A 21,054-nucleotide genomic window follows, 5' to 3' on the forward strand; every position below is an offset into this window, starting at 1 on the left:
AGGAACCATGGAATCGTTCAAATTAAGTTAAAACATGAAAATGAATAACATTTGACTGTGCAAAATGTTTTAATATATATTTTGTCCTATATTCTTATTTACTTGTTTTCTGCATTAGTGTGTTAGTACACTGCTCTTTAAGGTATTCGATGTGTAGAAACTTTTCATTTCATTATTTATGAAAGCATCTTCGCTTTATGGATTTTTTTTTTACATGTGACTAAGACTTTTGCACAGTACTGTATATGTGTTTTCTTTATTGTTCTGAAAGCTTTTACACATGTCAGTGGTGAAGGGACTTTTTCAGCTCCCTCTCTGATCATCCCTTTTTCTGATTTTTGTTCTAAGGATAAACGTGATTACACAGTGTTAAAGGCATAACACAAAACTTAATTAAAACACGCTTCGCTGCCATATTGCAATTGGTAAAAGCATTTAATGGGCCAATTTGAGAGCAGTGATTTTGCGTATGTGTGTGTGTGTGTCATTGCTACTGTCTCAGATCCTGAGGGATTTACGAACAATGTCAAGTTCCCTCTGAAGACCTGAGTCTCTTCACTGCCTCTTAAAGCTTAATGCTCCCTGACTGAGTGGCACAGCCAGAGCCAGACACTCTCTCTCTATGTGCCACAGATAATGCTAAGAACAACCTCTCAATTTCAGCTCTCCTCCTAGCCTAATGTGCCCTCCTTACTCTACCGCACACACCCACACACACTCACACACACAGGGCTATTTCCATTCAGTGAGACAGCAGCGAAAGCGTGGGTGATTGTAATGGAAAATACTAACATTGTCCCTAATGGCTTCCCATCCCAGGAGAGTTTTAAAACATATGTAAATTTATGTAAACCCAACAGAAACACATATTTACAATGTTACAGGGTAATCACAATATGAGGACATGGTGCGCTGGCCTTGTAGATGGAAGCGCCATGTGTCATTAGTCTCCTTTATCTCTTTTCTGTTTCCTGTTATGGCATCAACGCAGTAATCACTCACAATAAGAATGAAAATGATCTGCGCTCATCTGTGGCATAGTGATGGAGGGGGACAAGTGGAGGGTAAAGAAGGTGAAGATAGATATTTTTGTGCCGTTAGTTGATGAGATGCCATGAAGATGCACCACATTGTGAAGATATTTTTACCAATATCTCAGGAAGTATTCCATTAAACAGTACAAAGACATTCTCCTGGTTTCATTATGGTCAAAGAAGGTGAAGGGGACGGTCAATGTGAAAATGTATTTACTTTATAGGGTTGAAAAGCTGTAAAGGTCAAATCAAAAGCATAGCACATTACAGAAATTATCATGACTGATAAATCTGATAAAATGATGAGCAGGGGAAGTGGGAAGTGAGAGAGCTAAACAATGGGTCATATTATAGGTGCAAAGAGCTTGTTATTGTGGACTTGTGCTATTTTAACATCTGAAACAAACTACAGTACATTATTACAATATGTGGAAAAAACAGCAGTGGCTTCTCTGTGACCAATCATTCATTTCATTTTATTTTTAGTATTCACATTACAGGAAAGCTGTCAATTCTTGTAAAAAAAAAGACAAAAGTCTCATTCAAAAGTATATTAATCTGATGTACAGACATATAGCCAACTCTGTGTGAATCACAGTTTCTAAGTAAAAAGGTGTGAAGTTTACAAAAAAAGGATATAACAGAAAATGTTTCTGGTTCAAATTTCAGGGTTGAGATCAAAGCTGGTGGGAAATGAGCGTTAACAACTCAGTTGTTATGCCGATGTTAATGCCGATGTTAATGCCGATGTGCCTTTTAAGCAAGGCACTTAGCCCTTCGGCTCGGGACCATCATAAACCTGATTTCCCTCTCCAGCAGCTCCTTCCTGTACGCTGTCCAGCCATGCTGTGCATCAGATCCTGACTGACACTTACAGGGTCTCTCCCAAAACCGTACCATGCATTTTTATTGGAGGTAAGCTTAAAACATCTAAAATCACGCTTGCAACCAAAGAGCCTTGCATTTGTCTGTTAACAGAAAGTGAAATCTGAACACAAAGACTCAATTGAGGTCGCAAACTGCACCAAAAGCAGACTATAGACTAGAAGGGTACTCGGAGAGCGCAGACCTCCGCCAAGGTTCGTGCTATTATTGCTTGTTTGTGAGTCGGATCTGGATCCGCTCCAAAATTGAATGGGTTCTTCCTTGGCCCATGCTACACCCTTCCACGAAGTTTCATGAAAATAGGGCCAGTAGTTTTTCCGTAATCCTGCTAACAGACAAACAAACAGACAAACAAACAAACAGCACCGAAAACATAACCTCCTTGGCAGAGGTAATAATGTAGTCTAAGTCAAACTAAACAGAGTTGAAAGGAACACGATGAAAACATTTAAAACTGTAGGAGTGTCTGCTATAGCTACAACAGGAAAGAACAGGGAAATGTTTTAGATTTAGAATGTTCAGAATTAGTTTAACTGCCAACCGACACGAAAAAAAGGAGTGTACCTTTCCTGTAAATAAAGGTGAATGTTGCCTGACAACCAAAATGTTTGGAGTGATCTTAGGTCTTTATACTGCCAGACAAATCCAAATTACAGTCTCTGAATGAGTAGTGAAAAGCCCTGAGATAAATCACTTCATCATTTACATCAAGTCCAAACTCAAGTATTGATGGTACAGAAGTAGACTGTGTATTGTTTAGCAGCATTCATAGGTACCATTTTTGCTGACATGATGTAATCTAAACCCTACTCATTACGTTTGATCTTGAAATCACACAAAAAGCAGTTGCTGCTGTTTGTCTTTGTAGGATAGCATAGTGAGACATAGAAAAAAGCAAGCTTTCTAAATACTTGACAACATTTTCTAAAGCTATTTTACAATGTTATTACCATTTACTGTGTTCAAGTTGTCAACAAGTCACTGATTAAACAGGGAGTGCAAACCTCCTGCAATGCTGAACAATTCTCCACCTTGCTGTTACACCTTACCATCTTACCACCTTACCAGACATTACCATCACTCAGACTTAAAGTTAAACTGATTTCTTGACCCTGCAAACACACCCTAGGATTTCTCCGTTAGTTTAGAGGTAACAATCACTGGATGTTTAAAGGCCACTGTAAGCGTAATGATTAGGTCAATGTATTCGAAATACATCAAACAATTCATGATGATAAGAAGTTTGGTCAAACAAGATGGTAAAATTAAAAGGTTATAACACAGGACCGTATAAAATAATTTTCGTATATTTATAATATATTATTTTAAATAATTTTCCTTTGAAGGCAGGTTTTGTTAGTTTGGTGTGATGTCACAGCAAGGTCATTTTTATTGATTATTGAGAGGTTAGAGAAGTAAAACAACCCATTTCTGGTGGGTTGACATTCACTGACTGTATCCCAAGCAAAGTTAACTAAAGGCCTCTAAAATACCAGAAGGAGCCGTTTCTCTCACGTTCTTCTTTTGTCAGTTCTCCCTCCTCTCTCACTTTCTGTTCTGTTTGACCAGTTCTTCCACCTCCCTCATGAAACGCAGGCAGAGCTCGTCCTGCCAGGGCAGAGTGATACACTGAACAGCCACGGGCAAACCCTCCGCTCCAGCCACCGCCTGCACACAAACACAGCAGCCAGTCAGTCAGTCAGCCAGTCAGCCAGTCAATACCAATCTACCAGGGTTGGGGCCATTCATGAACTGAATTGAGAATGCATGGTAAATTCCAATTCAGTTCCTGGAGTTGGAATTGGAATGTCACCCAGCTCTAAGGAAACAGAATTGGAATTGAATGGAATGACAGGAAACAGAATTGAACTCCATTAAATTCCACTTCGAAGAGAGGTTGTCTTGACTTGTTAAACATTATAAATCAAACATTGTGAATCAAATAAAAGACAGTTAAACAAATCAAATACATTCAATCCTATGAATCATGTATCTGTTACGATTACATACTGTGCATCAACTACCACCTGAAAGGTACCTGTAACATTTTACGATATTCAGTATTGATAATATATAACACTATGTGTAATCTCATATGTGGTAAGAAAAAACAAAAAAAACATGGAATTTCACAGAATTTCATTGAATTAAATTCAACTTCCTGAAATTCAAACTGAATTCCAATTCTGTTTCCTGTAAGTTCAAATTCCAATTCCAATTCCTCAGTTGCATTGGAATTGATGAGTTTATTCATGAATTGACCCCAACCCTGTCATCCAGCACCAAGCCCCACTGCCAGGCTGCTGCCTCCACCTACTGACCAACAGAGGAACTACAGTTTGCAATTCACCAATAAGCTGATTGTACTGAAGAGTTGGGTGTAAGAAAGACGGCCTGACAGCGATGCTGGAGCACCAATACAAAGCTTAGATTGATACATGGACACACTTCACACTTCATGGTGTTAAGTGTAGTGTACAGACAACAATCTCAAATTTTTCCTTTTAGACAATTTGGTCTTTGAGTTTCCCAAATACAGAGTAAACACTGTGGATCCAGTCTGTTTAAAAAAATGTGCTTTGTAAAGCATAATAGGAAAAGTCCTTGGTTGACAAAATAACTTTTTTTTAAGTGTTCAATAATTCAAAATTCATTTAGAAATTAAACTCATTTACATTGACAGACAGATAAAGAGCCCACGCTGTATTTCTCCCAAAAGATATATTTAATCAATCGCCTCTGACAGATTTCTTTCTTACCCATTTGAATAACTTGTCCCAAAGGTCCCTAAAGTTGCCCTTATAGTGTTTGAGTTCCTCCTCATCCTCTGCCGTCACCGTGGAAACAGGTACAACACCGGTGGGAAAGTTGAGGAGATTGTAGAGCATGGTGTTGGAGAGAACAGCTGGCAGGAGAGAAAAAGAAAGGAAGAAGAAGAGAACTGTTACACTATATTATTCATTGTATTATAATAGACTTTATATTACAGCAATAATACCCAAGAGGGCGCTCTTTACCGCGATTATGGGTATGAGGGTGATGAAACTAGGTATGAAGCGCTAGGTGTACTGTCTGAAAATAGTCATATGCATAAATAAAAAATACATTACTGGATTTCAAATTGTCTTCTATTTACATACATGTATGATTAAAGTATGATGATTAATAAAGATGATTAAAGTAGACATTGCATTTTCTAAAATTCATCCTTTTTTACAGGCAGTTTCAGACTAACTCCAGTCAACTCATCACAACTGGCCTTGGTCTTGATTGTCTCTCCTCATTTAACAATCATTAAAATCCTTCCAGTCAGGCCAGTTTGCAGCATTTGAACTGGAAAGTCTCGCCTCAGATTTTAATTAGAGGACCTGCTGTTGTCGGCCAATCAGAATCCAGTACTGTGATTGTTCTGCCTGTGAGGAATCCATTCAATAATCCCCTTTTGACTAAACTATGTTTATTTGCAAAACATGAAGAACGTTACTCTTGTCCTGAGCCATAGCATATTTGAAAACCAAATCATGAAAATTGAATAATATGACACCTTTAAAAACAGGAGGGAGCAAGAAAGATTGCTTACTACTACAACAGTTAGTATAGTAAACAAATCTAGTTTTAATGGCACACAGGTAACCATGATTTATGGGAATTATCAGCCAAGTCGGAACACCTCTTTGACCAAATTAAGTAGAAAATATTTCAGACAACACACACTCAGCTGTGCCTCACACCTCACTGTTTTACCCATTACCGTGGCCTTCTGGGTATTACTGCTATATTAACACACAACTGATGAGTGTACCGTACAGGTGAGCTTGCCACAGTACAAGAAGTTGTAGGCCGGTCCGAGCATGGGGCACAGCAGCACGTCCATCTCACACCTCCTCCACTCTGCTATAGTGTCCTGGATGTAGTCCTAATAAAAACAAATTATACATGCACAAGCATTACTGGTTGACAGCCCACTCACAGCTGGGTAATAACTCATTAAAAGGTTTATCCGTACCTCAACACTGCTATGCTGTTTCCACAGATTTGCAACAGACCTGAAAACAAGGCAGGGAGAGGATCAATATTCGTCTGGATTTTTCCCCCCCCATCATGCCATGTGAGATTAGGTAACAAATACTGGAGCACAATCTACACAACTTCTAGATTTTTCTCACCCAACTCCACCGGTAGCACCGATGCATTCAGCGATACGAGGATACTGGGGAAGAGAAGATAGACAACATAAAACACGTCAAGTATCATTATGGTAAAACATACTGTAACTGTACAAGTTCCTGGACAAATTCATCTTGTACTCAGCAAGACATTTGTACCTTTCTGTACTGGACTAACAGTACCATGCACTGAAACACTTTGGTTTCACTCTATTCTATGTATTCAATTTGCTATAATTTTAGATGTTTTTATTGTCATTGCTGTTGTTTATGCCAACTGTTGATTTTAAGTGCTGTCTCTGTCAATTGTTTTTTTGGGAACTTGCCAGATGAGGCAAAGACAATGAGGCAGAATTACATGTTTCTTCAGTTAAGGCTGTATTTATGTGGGAACTCACCAGTGGCTTGAGGAGGATGGAGAGGAGTTTCTTCACTGAGTGAGGCAGATAGTAAGGCAAAACCTGTGGGGCGAGACAGGGGTCCACAGGGCCTTCCTTCCTAAAACAGCAGCAATGACAGACAATTGACAAACTCTGCTTCTTTTGATAGAATGAGTGAACCCAGCCTAGCAAAGGAATGAGCCCTTTGCTAGATGCAATTGTCAAATATCAGCTTTTTAAGCAAAAGACAAAGATCAGAGATTTAGAGTAGTTTTGAAAAAAAGAGAGATATTATTAAAGAACTGTGAGTCAAACCAAAGTTGAATGGCTCTTTTAAAGAAAAAATCTACACTCGGATACTCTGACGCTGTTATATATCATTAATCTCTGATTTTCATTGCATGCCAGGAGTTATTTTGTAAAGTGTTATAATTTACTTTTTTCCCCTCCACCTGCCTCGTCTACTTCTACTTCAATTAGTGATTTCCTACATTTCCCAGAATGCCTTTTGATAACAACCAGAGAATGTGGTTCTCTATGCTGCATATGTGTTGGTGGAAGAGAGCAATAGCGATATAATAAGAGCAACAGAGTAAATTTTCTCCAGTCAAGAATCACGCCTGTTACTCAAAACACAACACGTCTAGATGCTGCATTGCAGTCTGGTCTATTGACGCTACTGTCAGTGAAGAAACTGGTCTCTCTGCCTCTTCTATGATGGATTTCTCCCTGTATGATTGTCGATTGTCAGTGCAAAACGGTGAGTTTTGAAATAAGCCCTCGCTCTTTGATTCTGAGGGACTGACACCAAAACCTAACATTTACTGTTGATGTTTTAGATACGTGAAACCTTTTCTACTATCCAACTCCATTGTAGCTGCGCTGGAAATATCTCAATGTGACGTCAAGCAAGAGCCTAAATTCCCATCATTAAACAGCATGCCAACAACCGTTTGTTTCATTTTTTTTTTTTAAAGGTGTAATATTCTTTTGTTCAAAGGGAACTCACAGGTTGCTGAGCAGGGTGACAGCTCCGTCTGCGAGGACACCCTTTAGAATCAGGTCTTGCATGGCAAATGTGATCTTAGGGGGAAAGTAGGGCACCAGCTACAGACACAGATAACAGAGAGAAACAAAGTCATTATAATGAATCACAAGTCTGTATTAAAAACAGGTGGCCCATGGAGAGTGGTGTTTATGTGTGTGTGTGTGTGTGTGTGTGTGTGTGTGTGTGTGTGTGTGTGTGTGTGTGTCTTACAGTGTGCCCTGCTCTCTCTAACAGAGCTTTGACCTCTCTGAGGCCTCGGAGCATGCTTGGAGATGGTTGCAGGTAGCTGTCGTTCTCATAGTAACCAATCCTCAGAGGCCTGGAGCTCTGGTACACCTAGACAAGACAAAAACATTTTCATTTGTAACAGAATAGTAGGGAGCTATATACGAGTGGAAATACACCCTGAAAAACAGAATTCACGTTTTTCATATAACCAATCAATAATATTGGTGAATATTAGGTTGAATTTTGTCATTTTAAGGCATAATTTTGACATTGTCCAGATGAGACCTGGAGTAGCTCTACTGACAATACGATTTGAAAGGATTCGGATTTGATGAGTAGAATCGATACAGGATTCAGATTCAATAAAATGCTTTCGAACCCCAACCCTAACAGCGTCTGACTGCAACACCTTGCAAAGGGTGGTGAAAGCGGCCTAAACCATTACTGGGTCCTCGCTCTCACCCACACTGTGCACTTACAACAAGCAGTGTAAGAAGAAGTGCTCATATATCCCCACCCAACCGGTACTGCAGCAATTGGTCCAGCAAATATACGTTCAGGAACACTTTTACCCCGAAGCTACAGGACTCTCACAAACACACACCCAGCTGAACATCATTTCTGTCTGATTCATCAGTCACTTTAAACTTTACTATGCACCAGGCACTTTATCAACTGCTAACACTGCAATACTTGAACTTTGACGCACCAGTCACTTTATACCTACATCCTGTACTCCCAAGCACCTTGTTATTCCTGCTGAGTAATACCCAATATTAATACTAAACAGTTGAATTCCAAATTGCCATTGCATTGTTGTACTATGTTGTCTTGTTGCACTGTTTCTTGTATTGTATGCCCTGCAACTTTTATTTCCCTGTGCACTTGTGTAAAGTGGAATGGCAATAAAGTTGATATGAATACTGAGCTATGATATGAATCCTGGGCTAGCGGACACACCTGCAAGTTAAAAGGCATGGGCGGCACGGTGGGGTCCAGGGAAAACATGTGGTCGCAGAGCAGAGCCTGCATACACAGAGCCAGGCTGTCCACATCCCTCGCCATGGGCCCAGGAGCTGACAGCACTGAGGTAATAAGGAAGACAAATTCAAATCTCTTAGACACCTCAGGTGGTATTGCTATGCAAAGATTACGTAAGTTATATGTACATGTGCCAGAGGAACAATTTCAGTTCTCCTTACCTGACTTTTGCCCCGGAGTGCCGCAGCTTATACCTTGTGAACTGAGTGACACACAAAAAAAAAACATTTAATATATAACCAAAGGAAAGTTAAAGAAATTTAAAGCTTATTCTGTGTCATCAAGCTTGGTTTGTGGCTGTAAAACAATCATAAGCCATAACAGTGACTGGAGAAGAAGCACCTACCTCAGCCGACCTGATGTGGGCTTGATCCCACAGATCCCACAGAAGGAGGAAGGAATACGGATACTGCCTCCGATATCAGTGCCGAAGCCAAGTATAGAGCCTCCTCCCCCGATGAGAGCCCCCTCCCCACCGGACGAACCTCCGGAGGTCTTCTGCAGGTTGTGGGGGTTCAGAGTCTGCCCATAGATGGGGTTACTGCAGTCATAACTGGAGGTAGGGAAATGAAGGGGAAAACACAAAGAAGCAAGGAACATCATGACCTTTACTCATGACACCACACTGTTGCAGTCACCGTGTGTCAGTTTGCCAAACCAAACCAGATAAAATCATCACATAGTGTTCTGTTAACAAACAATGATTAAATAACGTCTGTAACAAAGGTGCCATAGCCTATCCGTGTGATTTTCTGACGATTCAGTTGGGAAATTATTTACTTTAACAGGCCCTGGGGCACATTGGTCTTCACAAAGGGAACGGCTCCTTGTCTCTTCAGCACTTCGACAAGCACACTGTCCTTCGAGGCAGGCTGGTCCAACCTGCCGATCAGGCCGCACGAAGAGTCATGATCCTTGTATTTTAGAAATAAACTTGTGTCATATTAAGAATGCAATTACAGTGCCATAAGTGCATATATATTTAGCATTACTGGCCCCAATAGAAATTGATTCCCTAACCCTGGCAGTGCTAGTGCCATGCTTGAATTATAATGGTAATGCATAACCACAGATTACCTTGTATCCAAAGTTGTCTTTGATGCTGACAGGGACCCCATACAAGAGACCTTCCTTACTGGAGTCAACAACTTTCAACTGGTCAAAACTCTCCAGCAAAACTTCTGTGCAGCAGTTAAGTCTTTTGTTTACATCTAAGGCCTGTGGGGAAATCAGCATGGAAAGATTCAAACAAAGGCATTCAAAAGGACAACAGATAAGCTTTAGTGGGATCTTGTAGAAAACCTAAGTGGCTGATGACTTTGACACAGTTGCCACAATGTTGTAAACAGTTACTTTTTCAAGGCTCAGGGTGTCTGACAATGTGTAGCTTTCTAGTTTACAGCCCCTATCTGCTTCAAACAAAGATTTGCAGACATCAGGGATAGTTTAGGTCAAAGATCACTGGAAGTGGAGGGCACAGCCAAGTAAAAACAATAAACACATGCACTGAACAATGCTGAGCTAAGTCAGTGAAGGGCATGGATAGAAAATTGTTAAACGTTTGGGAGTTGCCTGTAGGGCTGCCCCAGTTTTTGCCTGCATTGAATGAGCTGTATTATGTAGGAGAACTTTTACACAACCTTTTCCATATAGGAGTAAAACACTTCTTCAGGGCTCAGCGACCCTTGCTTCAGTTGCTTTGTCAACTCAGGCAGGGAAAGCGAAAGGATGAGAGGAGTGTCTGTCCCTGGATGCTGGAAGACAAGTGAAAAGTTAGTTTGGCCAAGAGAGGAAGCCAGCAAAGTGAAAACACACACATGCAAGTCATTTGGGTATGGCAAGATATATGCACTCGGTCAAAATTACCCTGTTCTGTGGTGGTTTTGCAATATTTTCTCAAGAAAAATATTTTATGATTTGATATTCCTTGTATTCCTCAAAACTGTTGTATGTTATCTTTACCTATATACATTTTTTTATTAATCTTTAGTACAGAAAATTGTTTTTGTGTTAGTACCCCAAGTTTCCATGAGCACGGTCAAAATGACTCATTCATTTTAATGTAAAAGACTTTTGTTGGACTCATGGCTATTTGCATAATGTTCATAGGATGTGTGAGTATGTCTGTGCAAAGTTTCATGTGTTTTGGACTTCTCATTTCTGAGAGAGAGACAGTGGAAGTATTTAGTTTTGACTTCCATTATATTTGAATACATTGATTCCTATGGGAAACATTTGCACTGCTGGTACTAAAGCTGTGTGTGTACTAATTGTTGTATGGTGATATTGATACCGGAGCACAGGAACAGACAGGAGTCGATCTGATCAACTGGCAGACATTTAATGATGCATCATTGGAGAGAAACAACATGAACACAGTCAGTGATGTTAGTCTCTACTCGTAGTGAGAGAGACCTGTGATCTATATAGTGGTCAAGTATGTACATGACAGACAAAATGACAAGACATGGCTCCTGCATGTCTCCATATGCCTGATAGCTGATGTAACAATTGACACTTGGAGCCAAATGTCCTTGTAGTACAGTGGTTCTCAACCTTTTTTGGGCCAGCGCCCCCCTATCCATTATCCAGGTCCCTTACCGCCCCCCATCAAATAAAATGTAGGCTAATTGTCTTCCCTAAATATGAATGTTGATTATTATCCGGTTATTATTATGATTATTATTATTATTACGCTGATTATTATTATTGTTATTATTTATATAATTTATTATATTTATATTAAGCCTATATATTTATTCTTTATTTATATTCTTCTTATTATTATATTATTATTATTATTATTAGTATGATGATTATTCTGTGTCATTAAAAAGCATGTCATTGAATGCCAACTAACAGATTTGTGCGAGTGACATGTCACATAGCCTATGTCACATATTATGCAGCATGTAACTTTTTGGCATTAAATAGGGCAGAATTAATTTAGCAGATTTTTGAATGGAGTTTGGTATGACATTGTTTTGTGCTATTCCAGGCAAATTAAACCTGGTAAATGTCCCATGTTTTGGGATTTCACATTTCCTTTTATTCATAGGCTTATTAAAGATGTAGACCCCAGTAGAATTCTAGAATGTTGCTGCAGTTCACTGGGAATTCTCACTTAAATCAGCATTTTCTTGCTCATTCCAAACAAACAGCTATATCTCAAAAATAAAAAGAAATTGACAATCACAAGTTTTTCCATTAAAAAAAACACAACTTTCCCTTTAATTTGGTACCAAATACATGGCAAGGCGATTCAGGGCGTGTCATTCACAGTATGACAACAAAACAGATCCTTCCTATCTTGGCTAATGATAAGCTTTCAAAATACATACAAAACCTCCAGCGCACACAGTTGTAAGATCAGACAGTAACAGTCGCCAAACAAATATGGAAAAAGCTGCAAAACTTAACGTTATATGGATAAAAGTCGCGGCGACCCGGCCAGTCCTCCTACCGACTCTTCGGCGCACTGCCTCCCGGAAAACAGCATCCGTCTCCGGCGGTGAGATCCAGGTAGGTCCCGCTGTTTAGTGAAGGTGATCTTGTGTTTTGTTTTATCGAGCAAGAACAAGCGATTTCGATCAAAAGACTTCAACTCACAATGTCTTCGTAACTTTCCACTACATACGGCGGGTCAGGTTCTGTCTCACAGCACAATCTGACAGCTTCCAGAAGGTTTTAAAAGCGTGACGCTTAGCTGGCGAAGCTATTTTTAGATCTAACGTTACCGGTGGAGGACGACTAAACCCGGTTGCTCGGTCTCTCTCTCTCTCTCTCTCCCTCTCTCTCTCTCTCTCTCTCTCACCGGACCCGTCTGTTCGCCTCCCACTGCACACGCGAGGGATATTTTTTTTCCATGCCAAGAAGACAGCCGACTGAATTCCCGAAAAGAAGAACTAACAGTTACTCGGAATACAGCTGAGTTTCCGAGATTAGCACGCTGTATAGCCTAGCTGCTAGTTAGTATCCACTGAGTGAAAATATTTTCAAAGAAGGAAAAGGACTGGTCCTGAGGAGGAGCAGGACAGTCTGGACCAGAGGAGCTGCTGAGCAGTAAAACAGAGTAGATAATAATGTCAAAGGCTAGTAATGTAACGATGTAAAGATACAGGTGAAACTGACAGCACAGAGAGATGTAGCAGGGCAGAGGGGCAGAAAAGCAGATTTCTCTGTAAAAGGGTCTCATTTCTATTCTTCACCTTGTAGACAAAAGCAAGCAACAAACAGAACAGTGTAGCAGTTTATATTTTTAAGTTATGTTATCTTTGACACAAAGTACTTTAGATATATACAGGTTAGTTATTTGTTTGACAAATGGAACTATTTAAAATGGAGTACATTAGATAATTTTTCAGCCATCCAGGTAATTGGATCCTTTATTGATATTAGCCTATATATTGACAATATAAGAGAATACAAGAATAAAAAGGCACTCAACCCCCCCAATATTAACTCATATTGTGCTGAAAGGAGACAGGCACAATTACCAGTAACATGTTGTGTTGGACGATGGAACTATTACAGAAATCAAAGACAATTCATGCTTGAATACATGGAAACACTTTAATGTAACAAAGTGTAGGTGTTGACGTAGCCCAATGCATGATGTCCTCGAGGGTGTTGCACCTTTATAGGGGTTAAACTTCTACTTCGACACTATATTTATAAGGAAAAACTGTTGCATCTGGAGCAGTTAAGTCAAAGAACAGTCAGTTTGGATTATGGGTATTCAAATGGAAAAAAAGAACATGCCATTCTCAATTTGAATACAAATGAGACTGCCATTAAACAAGCGGCAGCTTGGAGTCTCATGCAAAACTTGCCTTATTATCTTTTGGGCGACCTCGTGAATCAAGAAAGCCAGTATTGGCAGTTGTTCATTTTGTTACACAAGATATGCAGCATCATAAATTGACTCATGTTGTAGCCACAGGACTTGCAGTGTTTTCCTAAACTGTTCATCATATAACATGACAGACTGTTCCAAGAACGCTATCCTGAAAGAAAACTCATCCCATTTTTTTAAGCACCATTTTATGATCTATTGCCCAGGCATGTTGATCACACTTGGACCACTACCAAAACTCTGGTGTATGAGGTTTGAAGCTAAGCATATTCCCCTCAAGTCTACATCAACCCATTTACAGTTTTGCAATAAGTGAAATGAGGTGAAGTGGGGTGGCATTGTGTTATGCCTTGTTAGGTTGTTTCAAGAAATTAATTAAATTAACAAAGTTTAAAGTACCATCTATTGTGTTTTCATAGCAGTGAACTAGTTTTGTGCTGAAGAATAACACATTATTGTATTGGGTTTTTGGTATGTTTTTTAACAGTGTGCTGTCTACGACAGTACTATTAACAGTTTACACATTTGTGTTAACTTACCTGACACAGTTCCTGAGTTAATATCCTTAACACACTGGTTATGTCAACATTAATAGCCTACATCATCCAAAAATACAAGGAATTTGTGTGTAGGAATTTGACATGATTTGTGTCATTTTTTAACATCCTTTAGAGAAGTGATTCTCAACCTTTTTCATATCAAGGACCCCAAATTCAGTCCACATTAGAGCCACAGACCCTCATTTGATGAGATTTTGTCTCTCGGACCCAAATCTGAGAATATTTTTATTGTCAGATATGATTTTGTCCAGAACTCCATGACTGTCTGCATTGCAGGTAGAGAGATAACAGAGAAACTATGATCAGAACAGTCATTCTTCTACATTCTCTAACTGTGTTAACTTCATGTAAATGAAATAATGCTGAAGTTGAACAATTCATCAGTTTGCTGGGGACCCCCTGGAACCCCCTCAAGGACCCCTGGTGGTCCCCGGACCCCACGTTGAGAACCACTGCTTTAGAGTGTGCCTGAACAGTTTGTTTCCAAGTGTTAAATAGCCTAAGCCCTGCTGACGTGATGAATAAACATAATTAAAACATCTCTAAAAGGTCAATGCATAAATGTAGGCTATGTCATTAAGTTGAAGAATTTATTAAATTTCAATTTCAATGAGAGTGACATTAATTTTGACCCTGTTCATGGAAACTTGTAGGTCTGGAGTTAATTATTTAGCTATAGCTGGTGGTATAGCCAGGCAAGTTTCGGCGTTTTGGTGGCAAATGACAGATGCAGGGATTTTATACGTTAAGATTTAGTGAACATATAAACGTCCTAAACGTTGTCTAACGTCAAATTAAATCTTACCGTGTCCTTGTACTGGCTCACAGCTCGCACGGCTCGCTGCAGGCTCTCAGCTCTTCGGTTTCTCGCTTTCAGGATTTTATTTTGGACTTTTTGGTGGCTGAACCTCTTCACCACCAGGACCAGCGCTCCCATCCCGCAGGCAGCAGCCGTTAGTATCACTGTCCAGTTGAGCAGCTCCGCTCCCGGCAGAAGTGGCTTTGTATTTTCCATGATACTGTAACTCTCCTGTCAGACTCAAGCTAAGCAGTTAGCTAACCGGCTAGCAAGAACAGACTGTCCGCAGTTGAAGTAGCTAGCTCGATGTCAGATCATTTAAAAGCATCACAGGTAAAGTAGGCTGGGCTGGCGCGGCATTTTTGCATATTCGTCGCGGATTTGGGTTCCTAACAATTGGGGGAAAGTGCTGTAAATGTTACAGCCTATTACCGGTGAACTCATACAGCTTGCTTGATGCAGTGCAACGAGAGATTGGTGGAGGGCGCTCGTGCCTTTTCAACTTCTGACGACCTGCTGCATCTGGTTTGACGGTTTCATTGTTGTGCAATCAAACTCGAGTATGATACAAAGTATGTTGCCGCCACATAACCCACATTTATACAAGACGTCTTTCATAATCATCTAACCAACAGAAATACTAGTCATTTTGCTTAAAACACCCATCAGTTTATCAAACAGAAGATAATCAGGTAACACTTTATTTGGACAGTCCAATGCTGATACTCAACTTGCTAGTTGAATTAATTCCTGCTCAATTCCCCATTGTCAAATAAAATGATTTCTCCTTTATAATTAACTGCACGAACAGGCATTTTTGCACAGCTAAAGCTATGAACTGTAACCCGCAATAAGGCCACTGCAATAAAATCTTGTAAAAACTGTATTTGATCCTTAGCAGCCCACAAGCAACTGCAGCCACTACAGATAGGCTTTATATGGAAATGCAGCCAGTCGTGTTTAAATAAACTGTGTGATAACATTTGATTTCAAACATCAAACGCTGACATGATCACTTTACAATCTCATACTTGTTTTATAGGTATAAAATATGGACACATGACACAAGGTAAGTGGTTTTCAAGCCATCCAATTTAATGAAATGCTGACACAACCTTGTTTCAATACTTAATTTACAATTTGTTCACATAAGCAGATACAGTGTGCACTTTAAATTACAACATACAGCAGATCCATATATGTGGATCTTTTTAAAACCATGTTCTTCTTATGTTTCAGTATTTGAAGAATGCCATCAGCCAGTAGAGCAACAATCTGGAAGGACTTCATTTGACAGAATGGAAGAGTTTGTGCGCCACCTAGAGTGAAAGGGAAATAAGAGGCAATTCCGTAATACAAACATACTGGATGTGTAAGACAAATAATTGTTTGTCCCAAATTAGTGAGCCTCAGAAAGCTTTGCAATGGAACTCAAATCTGAACTCAAATCTTAATCACATCAAATAATATTAATCACATTACTCCTTGGTAGGAAAAATTATGCAGGCTTCAGGCAAAATATTCTGCAACTGGAAAAAAAAAACGTTACTAGGTGGTCTTTTTATATTTCAAACAGAGTATTATGTATTCCACAGCTAGATTTTTTGTTGGCCATTCCAAAAAGGACATTTGAAGCGGTCACAGTGCTGCTAAAGTCACTTTATATGGAGGTAACAGTAAATAAGAGTTCCCAGCTCAGAAAAATCACTCCGCGCTCAAAGAGGTAATTACAAGTTGGAAAATCTGGGCTCATAAATGGACCAGGCTTTCTCTTAGAAAACTTGGCACTACCCAATGCAATAGTGAGTCATAAAATTCTGCATATCATTCAAAACAACACCGTGTAGATTGCAAATTAAAGCAGGCAAGGATAAAACCTGAAACCTTTAACAATGACCAAGGCACATGATTAAGGAAATTTGTCTTTCAGAGAGGGTGAATCCTTCCACGGTAGTTCTTCTAAGGTCTGAGGTGAGAAGTTAACTCTACACAATAACCACCACACAGGGCTGCAAATACAGGGGTCAAAAAGGTTTAGGCCATTAATGTCACTACAAAAACATTCTAAGGCTAAATTTGGTTCAAAGGATAAACAGTTAAAGAACAGAGGGAATGAGCAGAGGACAAGTTCACCACTTTCATGAACACTTCTAAGTCATAAGTCGCTCCAACGAATATTCCCACATCACATGAACGCAGCATAAACTACAGCCACATTCACAAGGGGAGGGGCGTAGTCGTAGAAGAGTGTGACATGGAGGGACAAAGACAGATGCAAAAGGAAAAAGATTGACAATTCGGTATCCTCAATTTTGACTGTCAAATCAAGTTTTCCCAGTCATATGATGGCCAATACCATTTGTAAATGAATGTTAATTAATAACAGCTACTTGATAATGTGTTTATTTCCTCATTCTGAAACTTGCTTTATGTTTGTTATTACTGTCTTATTTTAAAATTAACAATTACATATCTTCTTGTTTTATGGCTAACATTACCATGTCAACCACAAATAAAAAAAACAGCAAGTAATTTAGTTAATATCAGCTATGACATGCCATTTTTATCTAAAAATTATTTCATTTATTTCACATTTACCCGCTTATTCCTATTTGGGGTCACAGGGGGCTGGAGCCTATCCCAGCATGCACTGAGCGGAAGTCAATATAGTCTCCGATCGAGCTGACTAGCATGTTTTTGGACTGTGGGAGGAAACCCACACCAACATGGGGAGAAACTCCACACAGAAAGGACCACGGCCAAGATTCGAACACATGACCTCGTTGCTGTGATGCAACAGTGCTAACCATCGAGCCACTGTGCCGTGAGCCATGTCTAAAAATGATATGATACATTGAATTTAAAATAAATCTTTAATTCCTTGCACTTGATTGCAGAAATTTGTGCCATCTTTCAAGTCCTTTGCTGATATTTCTACGTCAATGTCAAATTTAGATGCAAGTGCTTGTTACAAGTGGGAGGCATGTATTTTTAATCTTATTCGATGTCACTGCAGGTTTAGGTGCATTCTGAAACAAAGCATTTGATGAAATCTCACTTCATCAAGCCAATCAGTAAGCAAGTTAGAACAGATTATTTGCCGTTTCTCGTCAAATGTCCAAAGATCACCGAGGCTTCATGGGAATTAATTTGGGACCTACAGTGTTAGATGTCCTCTTGCTTTGTTCCAAAATGTACTTAAACCTGCAATGACATCACATGATGAGATTGAAAAAACCTGCGTCCTCTTCTATCAATCATTTGCATCTAAATTTGGTGCCAGCACAGAAATTTCAACCAAGGACTTGAAGGATCGCACCAATTTCTGCAATCAGGTGCACGGAATGAAAGATTTATTTTAAAGTCATGTAATTTTCAAAATATTATTTTTAGACATTTTAAAATGACATATCACTGCTAATGTCAACTGAATTACTTGACTTGAATTACTGGTTGACATGCAAAAATCCATCTAAGACAATGTTATTTTTATGTGGCCTTTCTAAATGGCAAGTCTTACATACCTCCTAGAACATCACTCAAGACCACGTCTGAATTGAACGAAGGATCCACAAAGCAGCTCATATTTCAATAAAATCTCAGGTTTTGTACCCGTTTATACTTGTTACAGGAAATGTGGTTTGTGAAGCTCCCTTGTAGTTATTCTTTTCATACAGGGTGACAATTTGAAAACCCCAATGAACCAGCCTTAATATAAAGGTTACAGGCAACCTAGTTGGGTGGTTAGTACGCTGAAAGTTGGGGAAAATTCAAAGACAATGAAGGAATAATAAGCCAAACACAATACTTTTTGAAATTTAGGTAAATAGGTTACATCGCTGGTTCGCCACGTGTTAGCTGGGTAATCTTGACTCTTGGCTCCATCGTGTTTGTTTACCGTTTTATGGTGAGTGTTGAATACCAGCAGATATTACACTTACACAGTGGTCCCGAGCATGGAGGAAGTCAAAGAGCTCCTCAGTGCAGTCCTCCTGAGTCGCAGACCGGGAGCCAACTCTGGTCTCACATTGCTCCAGTCGCTCTCGAGTGTGGACGCAATGCTCTGCGTCTTCACATTTCTGTCGCATTGTCTCAAGGGGATCCTAGGATAGAATATTCAACATTTAGTATTTGCCTTTGCACTTCTCCAACACCTTGTATGGATCAAAGAAGACTTATTTTCAGTATGGGAGGTTACAGTGGGGGCTACCTTGTTTTATCTATAGGGAACCACAAAATTGCAACCGCCCAACGTGGGGCTCGAACCCACGACCCTGAGATTAAGAGTCTCATGCTCTACCGACTGAGCTAGCCGGGCTTAGATTCAAACACAGGTTGACAGTCATCGGGTACTAATACAGAGGATCAATCATACTAATGTTAGTTGTTGCACATACCACCATATCTTCCTCTTCCTCCTCCTCTTCTTCTTCCTCCTCCTGACAGTCACAAAAAAACATTCAGATTCACCCGGTGATACCACCAGTTAGCTACTGCAACTACATGATTTACAATTTCACCGTCAGGCAAATTAACAGATCTATGTTAAACTGCAACTAGACGGTTATGGTTTGCTGCACAAATTACAAACAACATCCTCCTGAATGACGAAGACGAGTTAACATTGGCTAACACTAACATAAGCTAGCTGACGTTTACGTTAGCTAATGCTAATGCTAGCTAAGCTATGACTGACTAACTAGCTAGCTAGCTAGCTAGCTAGCTCACATTACCAAACGTTATCATCAACATAGAATTAACTTGGTATCCGAAAAGGTGACTAACATCGTCGGGTTCTCCGTTCATGATCATTTTCTCTTCGAAAACCATGATTCTGATGCTCCTGTTCTAAGGTGACCGGCTGTCAAATCTTGGGTATTTGTGGAGGACGCAGCAGGTCACACAAGCTCACTGGACCGCTATCAAGTCAGCGAAAAAAAGCAAAGGACTTCCGGTAATAACCTTCAAAATAAAACCCTTATTGATGAACATTTGTTGCAACCGGTTGCAACGTTGTTTGAGTAATACTTGAGACTACATTTAAGAATGAAAATGGTAAATAAAAATGCAATTTATTTTTTCCAAAGTGTTGTTTTCACATTGTAGACATATGGGACTATGTGAGATGCAGTACACTATATGGCTGCCATAACGTCAGACACTTGCTCAAACTCAAAAGTTATAAGACTATGAGGGATATCTTGAAAAGGTGAATTTTAACCCATAGCAGGGCAATATAGCCCTCAGCCAATTGACATTCATAATCTTTCAATATGAATTTCCATGTAGTATAATCTTATTAGTTTTACAGATAGGGTTTTGATTCCATTGCTTTATTTCATTGGGATTTTTCTTCTGTACAATCCAAATCCTATTCTTTTTGTGACAATTTTTGTTTTATTTTGAAGGCACAATCACCGGGCTTCCGGTCTAATTCTAGTTGTCTCCGGCTGTCTTGACGCAGCTAAAAAACTGGAATGCTGTCGTCACGGCACTTCCCTCTGTCGTCACCTGTCAACATTATGGAACTCTACTGCCACCACTTGCTTGGAAGGTGTGACTGCACCAGGATCACAAGAACATGGAGAGAAAACGTAAATAATTATGGCTGTAGAAGATAAAGTAAGTTGGAATGTGACGTGAAGTCAACTTGAAGAAAGAGAAAGGAAATTCATTGTTTTAACTGTATGGAGGAAGAAGCCCACAGGGAGGATAGAGATCTTAGTGGCTGCCAAACGGTTTCTGGATATGAATGATGCAGCAGGAAAAGATCTTCAGAAAAAAAGACAGAATGAATGGCAATGAAAGGGGGATTCCAATCAGTTTAAGAATTCATACATGTTATTTCCATGGTCTAGGAAAGATGAACCACTTTTTCCCAAAGCAGAAATCACCAGATTATTACCAGATTATTAACCTCAAACCTGTGATGTTGTCAAGATATAAAACCTGGAGCTGCTCTATTGCTGATTAGGAGGCTGATGCTGTAGATCCACAGTGTTCATTTGAGTGTTTACAGCCTGGACAAATGAGCTGTGCTCAATTACAGCTCTATTAT

General features: G+C 39.6%; 2 protein-coding genes and 1 non-coding gene across 5 annotated transcripts; all 3 read right to left on the bottom strand.

Annotated features, from left to right (window-relative positions):
- Positions 1 to 2,897: 2,897 nt before the first annotated feature.
- faah (fatty acid amide hydrolase) lies at positions 2,898 to 15,359 on the bottom strand. The gene is made up of 15 exons (XM_071917619.2): positions 15,003 to 15,359; positions 10,423 to 10,536; positions 9,860 to 10,000; positions 9,563 to 9,696; positions 9,129 to 9,335; positions 8,944 to 8,984; positions 8,702 to 8,826; positions 7,724 to 7,849; positions 7,475 to 7,572; positions 6,484 to 6,583; positions 6,086 to 6,129; positions 5,926 to 5,965; positions 5,727 to 5,835; positions 4,679 to 4,824; positions 2,898 to 3,587 (listed from the first exon to the last, which is right to left on the bottom strand). The coding sequence occupies exons 1-15, from the start codon at positions 15,210 to 15,212 to the stop codon at positions 3,465 to 3,467; spliced, it is 1,758 nt and encodes a 585-aa protein (XP_071773720.2). The 5' UTR covers positions 15,213 to 15,359; the 3' UTR covers positions 2,898 to 3,464.
- A 711-nt stretch (positions 15,360 to 16,070) lies between these two features.
- On the bottom strand, positions 16,071 to 19,914 carry uqcrh (ubiquinol-cytochrome c reductase hinge protein). 3 transcript variants are annotated; one of them, XM_071917625.2, is made up of 4 exons: positions 19,782 to 19,914; positions 19,394 to 19,432; positions 18,938 to 19,099; positions 16,071 to 16,315 (listed from the first exon to the last, which is right to left on the bottom strand). In XM_071917625.2, exons 1-4 carry the CDS (start codon positions 19,824 to 19,826, stop codon positions 16,283 to 16,285), a joined length of 279 nt encoding a protein of 92 aa, XP_071773726.1. In that variant the 5' UTR covers positions 19,827 to 19,914; the 3' UTR covers positions 16,071 to 16,282. The 3 variants fall into 3 exon arrangements, with proteins under 3 accessions (XP_071773726.1, XP_071773725.1, XP_071773729.1); XM_071917624.2 differs by having other exon boundaries at positions 19,394 to 19,435; XM_071917628.2 differs by lacking the exon at positions 19,394 to 19,432.
- Positions 19,242 to 19,314, bottom strand: trnak-cuu (transfer RNA lysine (anticodon CUU)). The gene has a single exon. It is a non-coding gene; the product is annotated as a tRNA-Lys (tRNA).
- Positions 19,915 to 21,054: the final 1,140 nt, after the last annotated feature.

This window comes from Centroberyx gerrardi, chromosome 9 (assembly GCF_048128805.1).
Source record: "Centroberyx gerrardi isolate f3 chromosome 9, fCenGer3.hap1.cur.20231027, whole genome shotgun sequence".
Classification (NCBI taxonomy): domain Eukaryota; kingdom Metazoa; phylum Chordata; class Actinopteri; order Beryciformes; family Berycidae; genus Centroberyx; species Centroberyx gerrardi.

Excerpts from the sequence above, each read along its gene's own strand:
- faah (XM_071917619.2), bottom strand. The coding sequence starts at position 15,212 with ATGGAAAATACAAAGCCACTTCTGCCGGGAGCGGAGCTGCTCAACTGG. Across the intron at positions 10,001-10,422 it reads TTTACTCCTATATGGAAAAG|GCCTTAGATGTAAACAAAAG; the intron begins GTTGTGTAAAAG and ends ATTTCCCCACAG. Across the intron at positions 5,836-5,925 it reads AACAGCATAGCAGTGTTGAG|GACTACATCCAGGACACTAT; the intron begins GTACGGATAAAC and ends TGTTTTTATTAG.
- uqcrh (XM_071917624.2), bottom strand. The coding sequence starts at position 19,826 with ATGGTTTTCGAAGAGAAAATGATCATGAACGGAGAACCCGACGAT. Across the intron at positions 19,436-19,781 it reads TGAACGGAGAACCCGACGAT|GAGGAGGAAGAAGAAGAGGA; the intron begins GTTAGTCACCTT and ends TGTGACTGTCAG. Across the intron at positions 19,100-19,393 it reads AGGAAGAGGAAGATATGGTG|GATCCCCTTGAGACAATGCG; the intron begins GTATGTGCAACA and ends ATTCTATCCTAG.